The 17563-nt window shown below is 40.9% G+C and overlaps 1 protein-coding gene across 1 annotated transcript in view; it reads right to left on the reverse strand.

Annotated features, from left to right (window-relative positions):
- The window catches only part of LOC308372388 (uncharacterized protein), a gene marked incomplete at its 5' end in the record, with an annotated part of 45960 nt that overhangs the window by 21883 nt on the left and 6514 nt on the right, over nt 1–17563 (reverse strand). Inside the window, 10 exons of the mRNA XM_080847542.1 lie at nt 1444–1548; nt 1859–1997; nt 2315–2461; nt 5110–5365; nt 6129–6255; nt 6570–6664; nt 7075–7239; nt 7533–7670; nt 8905–8962; nt 17297–17395. Coding sequence (XP_080703668.1) covers nt 1444–1548; nt 1859–1997; nt 2315–2461; nt 5110–5365; nt 6129–6255; nt 6570–6664; nt 7075–7239; nt 7533–7670; nt 8905–8962; nt 17297–17395 — 1329 coding nt within the window. The remainder of the gene's footprint in view (nt 1–1443; nt 1549–1858; nt 1998–2314; nt 2462–5109; nt 5366–6128; nt 6256–6569; nt 6665–7074; nt 7240–7532; nt 7671–8904; nt 8963–17296; nt 17396–17563) is intronic.

The raw sequence follows: 17563 nt of genomic DNA on the forward strand, positions 1-17563 counted from the left end.
TTACATACAGCTAACTGCACGTATACGACACATATTATCAGTGTTTATTAATGCCACTTTAACACTCTGCACATACATTGCCAAAGCCAAACTATAGCTTTTATGTAATGACTAAGTCTGAGTATTTGTTTTTTTAGCACACTGTTATATGGCTTTCTAGGGCCGTATTGAGTCAGGAAATGTTGTTCTTGTGGCCAGTCCAAACTTGCAATGATAACTGTAGTTAAGTTCTAAATATTGCAAAATGAGATAGGAACGGCAACATTCACACGGCACACTATAATAATAACGGCAACATCCACACTGCACACTATAACAATAACGGCAACATCTACACTGGACACTGTTACAATAACGGCAACATCTACACTGGACACTGTTACAATAACGGCAACATCTACACTGGACACTGTTACAATAACGGCAACATCTACACTGGACACTGTTACAATAACAGCAACATCTACACTGGACACTGTTACAATAACGGCAACATCTACACTGGACACTGTTACAATAACGGCAACATCTACACTGGACACTGTTACAATAACAGCAACATCTACACTGGACACTGTTACAATAACGGCAACATCTACACTGGACACTGTTACAATAACGGCAACATCTACACTGGACACTGTTACAATAAGGGCATGAAGAACGATATTGGTGGGCATCACTTTTAGAGTGATTGTGTGACTGATAGAAACACTAACAGCCGATCAGAATTCATACAATTTTAAAGGTGTCGTATTGAAAGATGAAGGATATTTCTGAGAGGCTTCCTTAATTGTTGGTCAGTATGGATGCTCATATTGATATATTTACAGTAATCGTTATAGTTATTCTTGGCAGTGTGGACAGGCCTTTATCGAGAGGTTTCACCAAAATAAGATTAAAGTCATGAAAAGTATGGCCTATTAGTCTCCATTCACTTACCTGTAATTCTGGGCTCATTCTTATCATGAGAGTTGTCTTTTTATCCCAAATCAGAATGAATCGTCTCGTCTGGATCACCAGATATATCCCGATGGTGTGGATATGATATTTCTCTGGATTGTCGCTTTTTGGAATAACTTCGATTTCATCCTCTGACAGTTTAATCTCAATTCCCTGTAAGGTTTAATAATTGATACAGGTAGTAATTGAATCAGTGAAAGAAGCAGAACATGTCTTTATCTCAACAGTGATGACATGATATACAGCAACAGAAACCTGACCGGTGGATTTTAGTTGAACTTTATATATTCAGTAGGTTTTTTTATCCATTTAAGACACTTGATGTCGGCATATATCCACAATTCCTTTTTCCAATACCAGCAGGGCTGTTGGTTGTTTGCAAGGTTTTTGCATGCCTTTTAGTTAGCTTGCCATTTGCTAGTAAGTAGACCAAAAACTCCTTTCTGCTGCTTTAAAGATATAGAGAGGATGTCCACTCACCCCAACAAAGATCTTAATGGCTTTGGAGCACGTAGTACCCATGGTCCCACAGCGGACATTCTCAGTGATGATGTGGAATGAGCCGTTATCTGAACGGCTGGCATCCTGCAGGTCATGACCACAACAATAACAATAAACAGTAAACCATAAACAATAAACAATAAACAATAAACGATAAACAATAACAATAAACAAAAACAATAAACACTCTATTAAAGCGAGGTGAGATATGAAGCCATTCATTCAGGCTTGTGAACCATATGAATAAGGCAGAGAGCACAGTGGGTCTCATACAGAAAAGTAAACATATAATGTGTTGTTTAGTGGTAAAACATAGAAACCTAGAAAAATCAACATGTACATAAATGATTGAATGGGTTTAAGAATTGACTGTTTCATATACTGTGTATAGTACCTCAGTGAGTATATAATCACATTCTCCATCGAATGTGAAGCGTTTCCCGTCAAAGGTTACGTAATGTCCATCGCCATAGATCGCACAAGTGCTGTAGCATTTCTCCTCTGTGCATTGCCACTTTCTGTTTCTGCAAGTGCTTTATCACAAACAGTTACAACAAATGTGAAATGTATCAGAAATAAACGCCATGCTTTGTCCTTTTTACAGATACAGATGAGCACATGGGTTCGTTAAAAAAAACACTGTAATCAGAGATCCTTTGAAAAGACCTGAATACCTCACATTTATTTTGTTCCTACAATCAAGCACCATCCAATACATTTACATTTATATTTAGTAATTTAGCAGACACTTTTGTCCAAAGCGGCGTACAAGGCATTTAACATTAGACAGATAGCATGAGCCTATATCCAGCATGATCTAAATGAGAAGTATATTCACGCAAGCCCTCACCATGTGTTGCAGTCGTCCTTGACGGTATCTCCTGGTTGATAGAAGACCCCGTAGTGGAGACATGGACAGTCCTCTTCCGTCACGCACCCACCCCTTCCATCAGACAGTTGACCAGCGGGACACAGGCATCCAGATGCGCACTGTGTGCTAATCTACAGAGAGACGTTATAATAATAGCATTATATAATGCTATAAAATAGTCACATAACAATAATAATTCACATTCATACCTTTATATTTATACGTATATGCAGTGTGTATTATATATTTATATTTATACCAGAGAAGTGAATACACCTCTATGAATTGTCACTTAAATGTCAAATGATGAAGTAGAGTATTTACTCTTATGAACAATCCAGAACGAATACTTTAGACAGATAATATTAAAGTAGAGACTCTGCAACAGAGTTAGAAAACCCATGATCATTTAAAAACCAAACCAACGAAACTGCAAGATTAGATATTTTAAAGAGTATACCAAAACACAATACCCTCCACGAGTCTGTTGTCAAAAATAAAGGCGATCATACAAGTTTTGAAAAGATAGAAGATTTGAATCTCTGTAATGAAAGGTGTGTTAAACTTTTGTTGCATTGACCTCCTACTGAGGGGCCTACCCTACTGCTCAACTTAGAAGTAATGCAATTACCCGAAGGTAAAATCATTTGTAATCATTTGACATTTAAGTGAAATTGCACCAGACAGTACTCACTTCTGTTACTGTATAAAGTGAGATATATTTAATGCTTGATGTACTTTACATTATTTACTTACTTTGGCTCTATTGTTAGGCTTACGTAAGACTTCAGACAGACATTTAATATTAGACAGATTTGACTTACACAGCAATTATATCCTGTATGACAGGCTAACATTAGACTTTGGACAGACATTTAACATTAGACGAATTTGACTTACACAGCCATCGTATCCTGTATGACAGCTTCTCTGGCACTCTGCACCCTTGGTTCCCAACCCGGAGGTGGAGCAGTTCACATAGGTCATACTACTTGAGCAGGCTGGGAAAAACAAAAAACATTTAGCATATTAGCATGTGTGTTTAGTGAAGTCGTTTTGTCAGCTGAACTACAAGAACTTTTATGTATTATTAGCAAAATGATATTAAACGTATGTTTCCCCATTCATTTTTACATTAATAGTACATTCTAAATAATCAGTCTTAAATTACTAATCTACAAGCAACAACTGACCCATGTTTGTTAAAATACCATGAACTTAAAAATATGTTTTTCTATGTCTATGTTTTCCCTTTCAGGTAACTGTGGTGTTTCCAAAAGAGAGAAAGCATAAAGATACATTTGGCCTGTTACTAGCTCTATGTGCCTGCTGTAACCACAAACTAAACAGCACGGCTGCACGACCCAGCTATGGTTTTGTGTCTGTACATTCACAAGTCCTCTGCAGGTGATGCTTCACTGCCTCCTACTTCATTTAAAAACAGCTAGTTGGTGGCTCCTGAGGTCATTTTTTTTTTTTTTGTGTGTGTTTGATTTATTGTGAGATAAATAACTTATTCATGATAGAGGATGAATGCCACATTTATTTGTGAGAGGATGTTTGTAAGGGATGATTGTATCTGGTTTCATATCAGGTGTCTCCGAAATATTTCCAGTGTTATTAGTGTGTCCTTGCTGCTGGGGTCGGGCCCTGGGCTCTGTAAAGCACCTTAAGACAATTGTGTTGTTTTGACGCTAAATAAATAAAACTGAATTAAATTGTTAAAGATGGAAAAACTAATGATATACTCACTTTCTTCATGTGAATGTCCAGTGCAGTGCAGTGCTCCACGTCTGCAGACACTGTGGAGAAAAATAACACTCTCTCAGTCAACTCAGGAATGTCACAACACAAACAAGCAACGTCTCAACCAGCGAAAGGTACTGTCAATCAATTGGTAGATCATGATGCTAACATTGAGAGCAGTTGTCAATCAATTGGTAGATCATGATGCTAACATTGAGGACAGCTGTCAGTCAATTGGTAGAGCATGATGCTAGCATTGAGGTCAGTTGTCAGTCAATTGGTAGAGCATGATGCTAACATTGAGAGCAGTTGTCAGTCAATTGGTAGAGCATGATGCTAACATTGAGAGCAGTTGTCAGTCAATTGGTATAGCATTATGCTAACATTGAGATCAGTTGTCAGTCAATTTTGGTTAGAGGATGATGCTAACATTGAGGTCAGTTGTTAGATTCGGAAGCAAGGAATGCGGTGGCAAGAAGCAAATTACAAGTACATCTAACCTTTACTAAGTTAACGTTGCTGCCAAATGCAAACTGCTGTCACAAAAGGTTTAAGTGAAGTCCAAGATCGTGCACACACACATACTGGTTGAGGTGCTAAGTTAAAGGTACAGAGTGAAGTTTTTAGTGGAACCTAGTGGTGAGGTTGCTGAATTGCAACCAGCTGAATGCCATTCCCTTTACAAGCTGTCATCAAATGTCTTAACAACGTGAAAAGCCCTATCTTAAGCCAATGTTTTGGTTTGTCTGTTCTAGGCTACATTCTAAGATGACGAAAACACAATGATTCATAGTTACAGGTAATTGTATACTAATGAATACATAATTGTGAAAGCTATATTAAATTTCTACCAATAGAAGATGCCACTAAAAACTACACACTGTACCTGTTAAGGTTGTTAGCCCAATAAACAGAAGAACAACTGAAGGTGAAATGTCAACTATACATATTTTATAACTTTACTTTGAAGCAGACAGCTGTTTATAAGTTCCTTCCGTACAATGAAATGACTCGTCACATCGTCTTACCAAGAAATCCCATCATTCTTGAGGATTTCTCCTGGCTTCAAGACCTCGTTGTTGTGAACACAGGGACAGGCGGTCTCCGACACGCACTCGCTCTTGTCATTCATGTAGGTGCCCTGTGCACAGCTACAACCATCCACTGGTCCGAACTTCACCCGACAGCTGGGCTCTTGGTTGCTAAGCGATAAGCAAGTCCGTTCACAGCTCACTGTGTTGTATGAGTAGACCATGGTCCGGGGGCAGGTCAAAGTAGCATTGCCTGTAGAGGAAACAATCCAGTTTTTTTGCAGGCATTTGCATTGGCACTCTAAACCATTGGCAAACATTAAAGTAACACTATGCAACAATTATACTTCAGGATTAGGGTTAGGATAAGCAGTTTTACCTTAAAAAAGTCAGCACATTTCAAGAGATTTCGTAAGGTTTAGCCGCTAGCATATCGCTAGCAAATAGCAATTGATCCAGAATGCTTCTTAAAAGTCCTTGCAATAGGCCTTCAAAAGGCCTGCAAAAGGTTCTAGTGTTTATTTTTTAACGTTTTTCTTTTTACATTAAAACATTTCAGCATTTCGGACTGTTCATGAATGCATCATGGTTGTTTCATGTACATGCAGTTATTGCACAGCGTATTTTTTTTTTTACTTTTTATTAACTTTGAATTAAAGACTGCTAATGCCACAGAGCTAGAATGGAAATGGCTAATATTTGCAGCAGATATCCTTGCAACATTACGAGGTAGCGCTTGTTTTAGCTTGTACGCAAGCTACCTGTACAAATGCACTTACACTAGTTAGTATGTGACGTTTTGGTGTTACAATGAAACTTGCCACTAACTCTAAGCACTGGTGCTAAACATACGTGGAGTGTTTGGATACATTACAATTTGTTTATTTGTCAAGAGAGACAGTGTACATTCATGAACATTAAGATGTAAATGCAACCAATAATAGCCAAAAGGCTAGTTTCCATTGGCAGTCCCCCTGATGAGTGTGTGACTGCGGTTCTGTGGAGGGGGGTCTTACCACAGGTGGTGTCCCTCCAGCCTGGGAACAGGATGCCCCTGGCTGAACAGGCCTGAACGTAGGAGGACAAAGCCGCGCACATGCACTCCTCACTCTTCTCGCAGTTGCAGCTGTCGTACACACAGTTCTACAGCAAAGAACAGGAACATAACATCACTGATACACACCTCTACTGAGACAAACATGATTAAGGAGATATTCTGGTGGATTTGTACGTCACCACTACTCACTATTAGTTGTTGCTATTGTTGTTATGTGTTTGTTTATAAAACAATGTTAACAACAGGGAATACAAAAGGCTTCACAAAGCCAAAAACTAAAGTAACCATTGTCTCAAAACACAATAAACTCTTCATACGATGTTGTAACATATTACACCAATACATTTTTGTTGTAACTAGCGCCAGTTTTATGTAGCAGTAACGGTCAAAGGATTCTCACGTCTTTGTAGAATTCTGGACTGATTTCTGAGTGACAAGGGGAGAAAAGTCCATTGGGAGCAGTGAGCAGGGAACACCATTTCTTGGCATATTCGGCTGTAACGAAGACACAGAGAGGGCTCTTATATTTTGTCCAGTACACCGTATGTAAAAATACTTTCATATCCTGATCTTTAACTGCGGTTTATACATTGATTTTGCAAACATTTCTACAGCCACCTGGTGAATACTCAACCACTATGTAATTATTTCCTTTTCTATTTAACAATTTACTATGTAATTTAACATTTTAACTAACCAAACTATGACCATATTAAATAAATGGCCTGATAAATCATCCCATCAATGCTAGTATTGATAAGCCAAAACAGATTGTGCGTAAACTGTATATAGCCTAGCTAGTAAATTATTCTGAAACCATCTGGGATTTTAGAACAGGTGATTCTAGAGCAATCTGGTATTCTGGAGCAGTCTGTTCTTAAGGAACATCAGAGCAGTAGGCGTACCTTTGGCCATACTCATGTCACAGGGGTCGTCGATGGTTTGCTTCACATCTGGACAGCTGGCCAGGGCCTTCCAGGTGTTGGCGAAAGTCACCGCATTTCCCTCAGTCAACCCACTCTTGGTTTTGAAGTCGTCATTCAGGACATCATTAAAGTTTCCACACAGACCTGAGCAAGGGATATACAGTATAACAGGTTGCTGACAAGTATAAAAATGTGCACTAAACTGATGTTGTGATAACATGCTCTCTATATAATTTAACGTAAAAACCCACCAATCATAATGAATAACACTGAAGGAAGATCAACAACAAAACAATCTGAAAACTGTTTTTGTACGTCTAGAAGTATTCTTGTTTTTTTCACAGGAATAATGAATATGTGATAAAAAAGTTAACCAATAGGACATGTATGTAACAGATAACTACATTAGAAAGAGATAACACACAGAAACAACGTACCACTTGTTTTTGATTTGGAAGCGGTGCTGGCTATGATGTTGACCTGCATGATGGGGGTCAGCTGAATCTCCACCTGAAGCCCAGTATAGGTGTGAACAATGACGTAGAATGTGGAGGGCTTGAAGATCATAAAGTGGCCTTTAAGCAAAGAGAAAAAATGCACAGATCATGAAGTGGCCTTTAAGCAAGGAGAATATAATACAGAGATCATGAAAAGGCCTTTAAGCAAGGAGAAAATAATGCAGAGATCATGAAGTGGCCTTTAAGCAAGGAGAAAATAATGCAGAGATCATGAAGTGGCCTTTAAGCAAGGAGAAAATAATGCAGAGATCATGAAGTGGCCTGGTGGGAAACGCAATGTGTGTACACACAAACAAACAAGGTGTGTATTTAGGCTAAAGTGGCAAAGACAAAACATAAAACATCACCAACTGCCTGAGCTTAAAGAACTGTCTGTCACGGTACTTGTAGGTTGTTCTTTAGTATGCAGTTTTACTTAGTTACAGACACTCATGTAGATGAGTGGTCATGTCACATGAGCATGAAATCAGGAAAAGGAACCACAAAAACACTCAAGGAAAGGAGAAATAAACTGATTGTGATGGGGTTAGTGTTTTTCTTTACAGTTTTTGCACTTGCAATTTCTTTTAGCTGTTATTGTCATTAAAACGAAATTACAGTATTGTCTGACTGGTTCTTAAACACAATTTTTTTTTATAAATCAAGCAAAATATTAAAGATTTTCAATTGGTCTGTCATGAGTGCAAAAAGAAAAACGTGTTTTGTGAAAAATACACATCATACACAAGTTTATAGGAAAAAACTAATGATAAAGTTGCTCAGGCATTCGTTGATTTAGCACCAAGCACTCACTGTGGACTAACGGCATTGTTGTAACTATTCCATTGACTGTCACGCTCAGGCTTGATTTGATGATGACCTGTTGAGTTAAAAAATTGTGTGATCAACAGAATTGATGGAGATTATTTACAAACACTTAATAACATAAGAATATATGAATCAAGTGCCTTATTTTAATCATGATCTAATATGCTTTTCTTTTTTCAGAGACATGGCTTTTCTGTGTCTCTGTGTATTATGTGTAACTTGATTCACTGGCGCCATTTATTGTTTCCTTAACCTTGTGAATGTGCAAGAAGCTCGGACGAGAACCTTGTTTTGACTATGATTTCTTACACTTACGGCGTCAGCATTAGACAAATCTAAGCATATAAACCTTGTGGTTCCTAAGTGAAATTGCTTCACTTCTCATCCTCGTTTTGTGAGTGAGCCCGATTGCAATTGTTCTTGTTGAATAAATATACTTATTGACAACTCCGGAGTCCTGAAGTAACTTAAGGTGATTTCTCACCTATCAAATTGGGGGCTCGTCCGGGATTCCAACAACCTCTTCGACTCTCCACGCTGGGCTAAACATCAGGAACTGAAACCGTGCACGGGGGAGACAATATCTCCTTAGTCTAAAGACCTCCAACTTGAATTGGAAGGAGGCCAGGGCCTGCCGGCGGGGAGAGCCGAGAGTGAAGGAATTGAATTGGACTATAGTGGGGTGGACTCCGAGCAGTTTGTGAGTATATTGGTTGTTTTTTTTTTGTTGGTTGTTGTGTGTACGATAGTATAAGGTTCTTGGTTTATTTCGGTTTTGCGTACACTTGATGAAAAGTGGGGTTGACACTAACTTTTTGCATGTTTGCCGTGGAGTGACAGGGGAACAGAGTCAAGGACTTTTTCCTGTTTGCCTCGTGTGTTGAATGAATTGCTAGAGTTAAAGAGACTCCTGTGTGTTGTTTTCATGTTTTGGAGCGCTAAGGTTATAAGCACTGTTCACCTTCCCATCACCTTCCTGTCAACCACAAGAGTAGAAGGAACGGAAAGAAGGAAGGGTAGCGTTCGTTTTTGTAATGCTAAAGGCTATATGTAAAGTGAAGACACCTGTTGCCAAAGAAAAGGCTAGCGCGCGCTAAGGTTATATAAGCCCTGTTCACCTATCCATAAAGACAAGAAGGAAGGGAACCGTTCATTTTCAGAACGTTGAGGCTATATGTAAAGTAAAGAGACCTGTTGCCTCATGCGGTTGCCTCGTGAAGGCCCCATGAAAAGGATAGCGCTTTATCTGAACTTGAAAACTTTCTAGGCCTATTTTCTCCGGATATTTCTGTATACATTCCTGTTCGCCTTTGATGAAGGGAACACACTTTTCACTTTTTGTTTTCCTGTTGGGTCTTCTGGTAGGCCTCTTGGTGCATTGTTAAAAGAAAGAAGAAAACGGCAAAAGAGAAGGATATAGTCTGAAACGAATAGAGACATACCTGTCTAGCCGAATTTTAACAATAAGAGAAAATGGGAAACAAAGGATCTAAGAATGATGCTATATCCCAGTTAGAAGGGGATATGAAACATATGGCAATATACGGAAGTGCTGACTGTGTAAAGCATAGACATATGTGGAAACGAGATTTTGGATTTGAAGGAGAGCTACAAATAGAGGCAACTACTGACTTGATAAAACAAATCAGGGAGAAGGCCTGTGGTGATAGCGACATGCAAGAGAAACTTGGGCTAAGGGAGGCCAAAATATGGCATAAGGTAGCAATAAGAAGAGCAACTAATCTAAAAGAGTCAGTAAACGAACAATTACAAAAGATGTCCCAACAGTTAATTGCTTACAAAGCAAATGAAGATAATGATACACCAGTGGTAGGCAGAACTAAGACAGTGCATCAGGAGCAATCTCCTCCACTAATTCAGCTTGCTGCTACCCCAGTGACAGTGCATCAGGAGCAATCTCCTCCACTAATTCAGCTTGCTGCTACCCCAGTGACAGTGCATCAGGAGCAACCTCCTCTGCTAATTCAGCTTGATACACCACTGATAGCCGGAACTGGAGAAGCGAATGAGGAGCAAACTCCCGCGCTTCTTAATTTTCCAATACCCTGTCCACAAGCGAGTGAGAGGCAAACTCCCACGCTTCTTCCAACTCCAACGAATTTATGCTCAGGAAAAGCTTGTAGAGGGAGATTCGCTGAACGCGCTAAAATGAACAGAAAAGCACAGATGCCTATCACAGATAGAGTGTTAAGAAGTGATCTACTTCTCCAAGCTGATGAAGACAATCTAGTTGCTCCGATGATAGAAATGCCAAACCCTAATGCAGGGCAAGAAAATGCGGAACCTACAGTGTGGGTATATAGAGCTTGGACAATAAACGATATCAGAGGCGTAACCGCCGACATTCCACACCCTAAAGAGGGTCCAGGAGAGTGCATTACAAAACTACGAAATATGGCACACAGTTTCCGTCCGGACGCAGCTGAGTTCGAGTCGTGTGTAAGAACTGTTATGGGAGTAGACTTTTACAGGGTTGCTGGTAACTGGACAGCTACCGGCCCAAACAACAGACCACTGGCATATTCATCTGACATTGACAATGAATACTGGGCCAGATTAGATGCCCTCTTTGATAGAATCACCCAACACTTCCGTGGACACACAGATTTCACTAAGATATCTGGTTGTGTGCAAAAAGAAGCAGAAACAATTGAGGAATACTTAGAAAGACTAAGAAAAATATTCAGAGTTCATAGTGGGATGCCTGAGCCACAGGTATGGGAAGATAATGGGCCTTACGCCATGCAGTTAAAAAATGCATTCATGACAGAGGAAATTTTAAACATTGATTATGAAAATGTCTTCGCTTTAATGGCTACTCCAAACAGCGCAAGACTCACACTGATAATGGCAGGGAAAACAATGACATTTTTGTGCGACTCTGGTGCCTGCAGAACAGTACTCAGAGAGCGAGACATGATGGGCACAGTGAGATTGTCTGGAGAAAAAGTCATAGTCAGATCCGCCTCCGGACATCTCGAAGCTGAGCCATACACAGATCCTCTTGTCTTCGAAGACCCGCAAACGGGCAAAACAGCGCAATGCCAGATTATTGTTTCAAAAACATGCCCCGTTAATTTACTGGGAAGAGATGTTATGTGTGGGCTGGGGATTGGAGTTGTTCCAACAACATATGGCCTTATGCCAATCAGGGTCAGTGAGCAAGAGGGGGAGGGGCTGCTAAGGCAGTGACAAACATTTCATCTCACCACTGAGGAGGAAACTGAGTTAAATCGCCTCCCCCAACACCTCTGGTCACAAGGGCCTGCAGACGTAGGCAAAATAACTGGCATAGCTCCTGTTGAGATAACAGCTAAAGGGTCATATCGACCTTACCAAAGACAATACCCACTCAGAAGAGAAGCCATACAAGGCATAACTCCTGTGTTTAAATCACTGAGAGAACAAGGGGTAATAATACCTTGCCCAGACTCCCCATGTAACACGCCAATCTTTCCTGTCAAAAAAGCACCCCCATCACAATCCTGGCGATTTGTGCAAGATATGAAAGCCGTCAATCTCGCAGTCATTCCCAGGGCTCCCATTGTAGCTGACCCCAGCACTCTGTTGAATGAAATACCTAAGAATGCAACTCATTTTTCTGTAATTGACTTAGCAAACGCATTTTTTTCAATTACAGTGAAACCCGAGTGCCAGTTCTGGTTTGCATTCACTTTTGAGGGGAGACGCTGGACTTGGACTCGGCTTCCACAAGGCTATTGCGAATCTCCCACTATATTCTCACAGGCCATAAGCTCAAACTTAGCTAAATTCACACCACCTGGACTTAGCCACATTCTGTGCTATGTTGATGATATCCTTATCAATTCCCCTGATCAGCAGACTTGTAAACGGGATACTATGGCCCTATTGAATTTTTTAGCTGAACAAGGCCACAAAGCCAGCAAAAACAAGTTGCAGCTGTGGTCCACTGAAGTTAAATATCTAGGCTATGTTATCTCTGCACAAGGTCGCTCATTAGACCAAGAGAGAAAGAAAGCTATTCTAGCAGCACCAGAACCACAGACAAAGAAACAAATGATGTCCTTTTTAGGAATAACTAACTTCTGTAGACAGTGGATTCCTAACTATGCGTTGGAAACACAAATATTGCAGAGTTTAATTTATTCCCAACCCATGTCAGCAAGAGATCTTATTGAATGGACTGAGGAGGCAAGGCAAGCGTTTGATCACATTAAGCAACTTTTGGTCAGTTCCGCTGTCTTAGCACATCCATGACACGACAAGCCGTTCATACAAGCAGTAGACTGCAGAAAAGGTTATATGACATCTCTGTTAATGCAAGAGTGGGGACTTAAGTTAAGACCAGTAGCATACTACTCCACACGGCTAGATCCAGTAGCCCAAGCAATGTCTGAATGTTTACAAGCAGTGGTGGCTGCAGCCTTGGCAGTCCAGGCCTCTGCACCAATTGTACTATACAGTCCACTCACACTGAAAGTTCCTCACGCAGTATCTGTTTTGTTGTTACAACAAAAACATGCTTACATGTCACCAGCCAGACACTTATCTTGCATGACAGTCTTACTCTCACAACCCCATATAGTCATTGAGCGATGCGTGACATTAAACCCAGCTACACTGTTACCTACTGCAGAAGACGGTAACCCACATAATTGCATTGCAGAGACAGATAAGACAATGGCAGCCAGAGCTGACCTACGAGATTTGCCTTTCCCAGAAGCTGAATTAACCATGTTTGTTGATGGTTCAAGCAAAAAGAACGTTGATGGCAGTAATGCAACGGGTTACGCTGTAGTCACAGCAGAGAAAACCTTGAAGGCAGAGCCACTTCCTTCCCACTATTCCGCACAAGCAGCGGAACTCGTTGCCCTCACTGAGGCATGCAAGCTTGGGACAGACAAAACTGTTAATATCTACACAGATAGCAACTATGCTTTCTCCACATGTCATGTTTTTGCGGGTCAATGGGCCAACAGGGGAATGATCACATCTACAGGTAAACCTATTACACATAGAGACCTGATTCTAGAACTGATATCAGCACTACAACTTCCAACGGCAGTGGCAATCATGAAGTGCGCTGCGCACACACATGCAAAAGACCCGGTTTCATTGGGAAACCAAAGAGCAGACGAAGCCGCAAAACAGGCCGCACTGCAACAACCCACTGACACATACGCAATTGAAGAGTTAGACCTCACAATTTTGAAAGACATGCAACACCAAGCACCAAAACAGGAAAAAAGACTGTGGTTAAAACACGGAGCAAAACAAACTGACGAAGGCCTGTGGGAAAATGACAACAAACCAGTCTTACCAAAAGCACTGTTCAGATACGTTGCAACATTGACACATGGGGTGGCCCATGTTTCAAAAGGAGGGATGTGCTATGAGGTAGATAAGATCTTTACTACCTTTGGATTTACTTCTTATTCAAAGCATTTTTGTGAAAGATGTCTAATCTGTGCAAAGAATAATCCACAGGGGAACTTCAGACCGAAACCTGGCAAGTTTCCAGAACCACAATATCCTTTTGAATATCTGTGCATGGATTTCATTGAACTGAACTTGAATGAGGGGAAGAAATACTGCCTAGTCATAGTAGATGTGTTTACTAGATGGGTAGAAGTATTTCCAAGCAGGAAGGCAGATGCTCATGCAGTAGCAAAGGCATTATGCGCAGGAATTATTCCTAAATTCGGAATTCCTACCAGAATCTACAGTGATAACGGCCCTCATTTTGTGAACCAAACACTGCGTTTAATCAGCGAACAAATGGGGATAGAATTGAAAAATCACTGTTCATACCACCCACAGTCAGCAGGACTGGTGGAACGGACGAACCAGACGATCAAAGGCAAGCTAAGGAAAGCGATGCAAGATACAGGCAAAGGATGGGTCCATTGTTTACCATTAGTGGAACTAAGCATGCATGTAGTTAAGACAGCAAAAGGATTGTCACCATTTGAAATGATGTATGGAAGACCCTATATTGCCCCAGCTCTTAAGCCATTTGCTAGAACGGACGAAGATGTTGAATATACACTTGCAGAATACATGGCAAAAATGTTGACGAGACTAAATGCTCTCAGATTTCTTTCCCCTCCGCAGGAACACTGTGAGGCTGAACTCAAGGTCGGACCAGGAGATTGGGTTCTGACCAAAAGTCTCAAGAGAAAACATTGGCACTCTCCCCGGTGGATAGGGCCATACCAAGTGCTCCTATCAACACCCACCGCAGTCAAAATAGCTGAGAGAGCCACGTGGATACATCTGACTCACTGTAAACGGGTAAGCCTGCAAATGACGGATGCAGAGGAGTAAGAACCATCTTTCTTTGCTGTTCCCAGGTATTGCCCGCAGTGACAGAAAGACCAGTCTACAAAGGGGGGTTGATGTATAGATTCTTCTCGTCTCAAACGCTGGCAGTAGATATAGTACTGTCCTGTGGGATTAGAACCGAGTGGAAATTGTGGAGTAAAAGGTCTATTCCTCTGCAAAGTCATGGGAGGTTACTCAAAGTGGGCCAAAGTATGTGGGGGACTCCTAGCAACGACTGTGGGATTTTACATTGTTGGTCTAATAACATACTTGTGGATGATGCAGCAAATACCGACCCTGGACGAATATCCACGGTGGGACCTGGCAAAAGATCATCCGTGGTGGAAATGGGTAAATCAGACCGTCCGAATGCATGTACCACAAGGTGACTGTTTAGTCTGTGCAGGGCCCAGGGTGCCGACGAAACCACTCCTGGCGACCCCTGTGCCTTATGACCTAGATCACTGCGATAATGAATTTAGAGAAAGTGAAGCCTGGAAGCTGCATGTCAACTTGCTCTTAGCCAACAAGTGCACGTGTAAGATGTGCCATCTAGCGGACACCTTGTGTCGTAGAAAAGAATGTTCACATCTTCCTGTCCAGTGTGGCTACATACAACAGCCTATGTGTTCTGCAGAATGTTTGTTGATGATGGGAAATAGGGCGTTTAATAATACAGCTATACAACATCACTGTTCTCATTTTAACTGGCCCTACATGCAAGACAATGCTTCACCACCTCCACACATTATTAGCAAAGATGCTCTGTTTGAATGCTATTTAAAACCTGAGGAAAAAAACGATGTACACCTAGGACACTGGACACAATGTAAGACCATTACATATGTGCTTGATAATGGAAGAGAAATACAGTTAAATACTTCATCTGAATGTAAAACTGCAGGAATGTGTTTGAATGGCAGACTTCTTGAAGTACAGGATATAGCCATAGCTGATATGTGGTGGTTATGTGGGAATGGAGAATTAAGAGCTACACTGCCTGTGGGTTGGTCTGGGACTTGTGCTAGAGCAATGTTAGTACAACCTTTTCAGATTACCCCCAGGTCCAAGATACACCAGTACCTAAGGAACGTTCCAATGCATTCAGCACGAGGGAGGAGAGAGGCAGGCGATGACAGTGGGATTTGGTTCGACCGCCTGGGCATTCCCCGAGGCATTCCAGACGACTACAAGGCCTTAAACCCTGCAGCAAATGGCCTGGCATCCACCCTCTGCCCCTGGTGCGTCATCGGAGCACACACAGATTGGATTAACTTCCTTTACTACACAGAGATGAAATTCCAAAACCTGACCAGAGATGGCCTACAGACGATCAGAGCGGAGCTACACGCCAACTCCAGGGTAACACGGCAAAACACGGCTGTGCTTGAGATCCTCACTGCCGAGAAGGGAGGCATTTGTGTCATGCTTGGTACTGACCAGTGTTGCACATATGTCCCTGACAACACCGGAGATGGGAAAGACTTAGATCTGATCCTAAAAAAGATGCAACGGTTGTCAAATAAAATGCAAACGAGTTCCGGCACGCATGATTGGTTTGGAGCACTGTCGACAATGTTTTCCTCATGGGAAGGAATGTTGATATCTTGTGTGGGAGTGATTTTGGTTATTCTTTGTGTGTTGGCAACCTGTGCCTGCTGTGTAGTACCCTGTATACGGAAGATGGTGACTGAAATGATTAAAACTCCTGATGACAAATACCTTGCTTTACAAATACGGAGCGCCTGTGCCTCTGATGGAGAGTTTGCTTAATAATTACTTACGAAGGTAGATGAAATAATGCTCATTAATGACCTCTGTTCCGAAAATCCGTGTGAAGAAGCTCAGAGTGATGATTTTGAGGTTATCCATTGAATTGATAATTAACGCTTAACAAAGATGATTTTTGGATTTTGATTTTGATTTTGTTTGTAATTTTAGATTATCCATTGAAACGGATAAAAGGAGGGAATGATGGAGATTATTTACAAACACTTAATAACATAAGAATATATGAATCAAGTGCCTTATTTTAATCATGATCTAATATGCTTTTCTTTTTTCAGAGACATGGCTTTTCTGTGTCTCTGTGTATTATGTGTAACTTGATTCACTGGCGCCATTTATTGTTTCCTTAACCTTGTGAATGTGCAAGAAGCTCGGACGAGAACCTTGTTTTGACTATGATTTCTTACACTTACGGCGTCAGCATTAGACAAATCTAAGCATATAAACCTTGTGGTTCCTAAGTGAAATTGCTTCACTTCTCATCCTCGTTTTGTGAGTGAGCCCGATTGCAATTGTTCTTGTTGAATAAATATACTTATTGACAACTCCGGAGTCCTGAAGTAACTTAAGGTGATTTCTCACCTATCAAGAATCAAATTAAATAATAGTGATAATAATACAAAGGTGTCGACTGCACTCCTTTTAGCCAGTGACGATGGCTTTTCAAACTCGTGATAACAATCTATTTGTTGTTAGCCGTTTGATTTTACCATTGAATTTGCCATTTGAACGTTACATTATCTTTAAAGATGATGACTCACAATAGTTCCAAAAGCATTTAGAGTGACAGACTTCAAGCAAGACACCGTGGGACTCTGCTCACACGGTCGGATCTCTGCCAGGACTGTTATGTTACCCAACTGTAAGAGAGAAAAAAGAGCCAGTGTTAGCGTGTGTAAGGGTTGGTGTTGGTGTTAGATGCAATTTAAAAAATGCCACAGAAAACAGATTTCTCTCTCAGATTCTCAGATGTTTTCTCCTTTGAACGTCGCTTTGGATAAAAGCGTCTGCTAAATGACTTAATGCAA

Source organism: Sprattus sprattus, assembly GCF_963457725.1.
Source record: "Sprattus sprattus genome assembly, chromosome: 11".
Classification (NCBI taxonomy): Eukaryota; Metazoa; Chordata; class Actinopteri; order Clupeiformes; family Clupeidae; genus Sprattus; species Sprattus sprattus.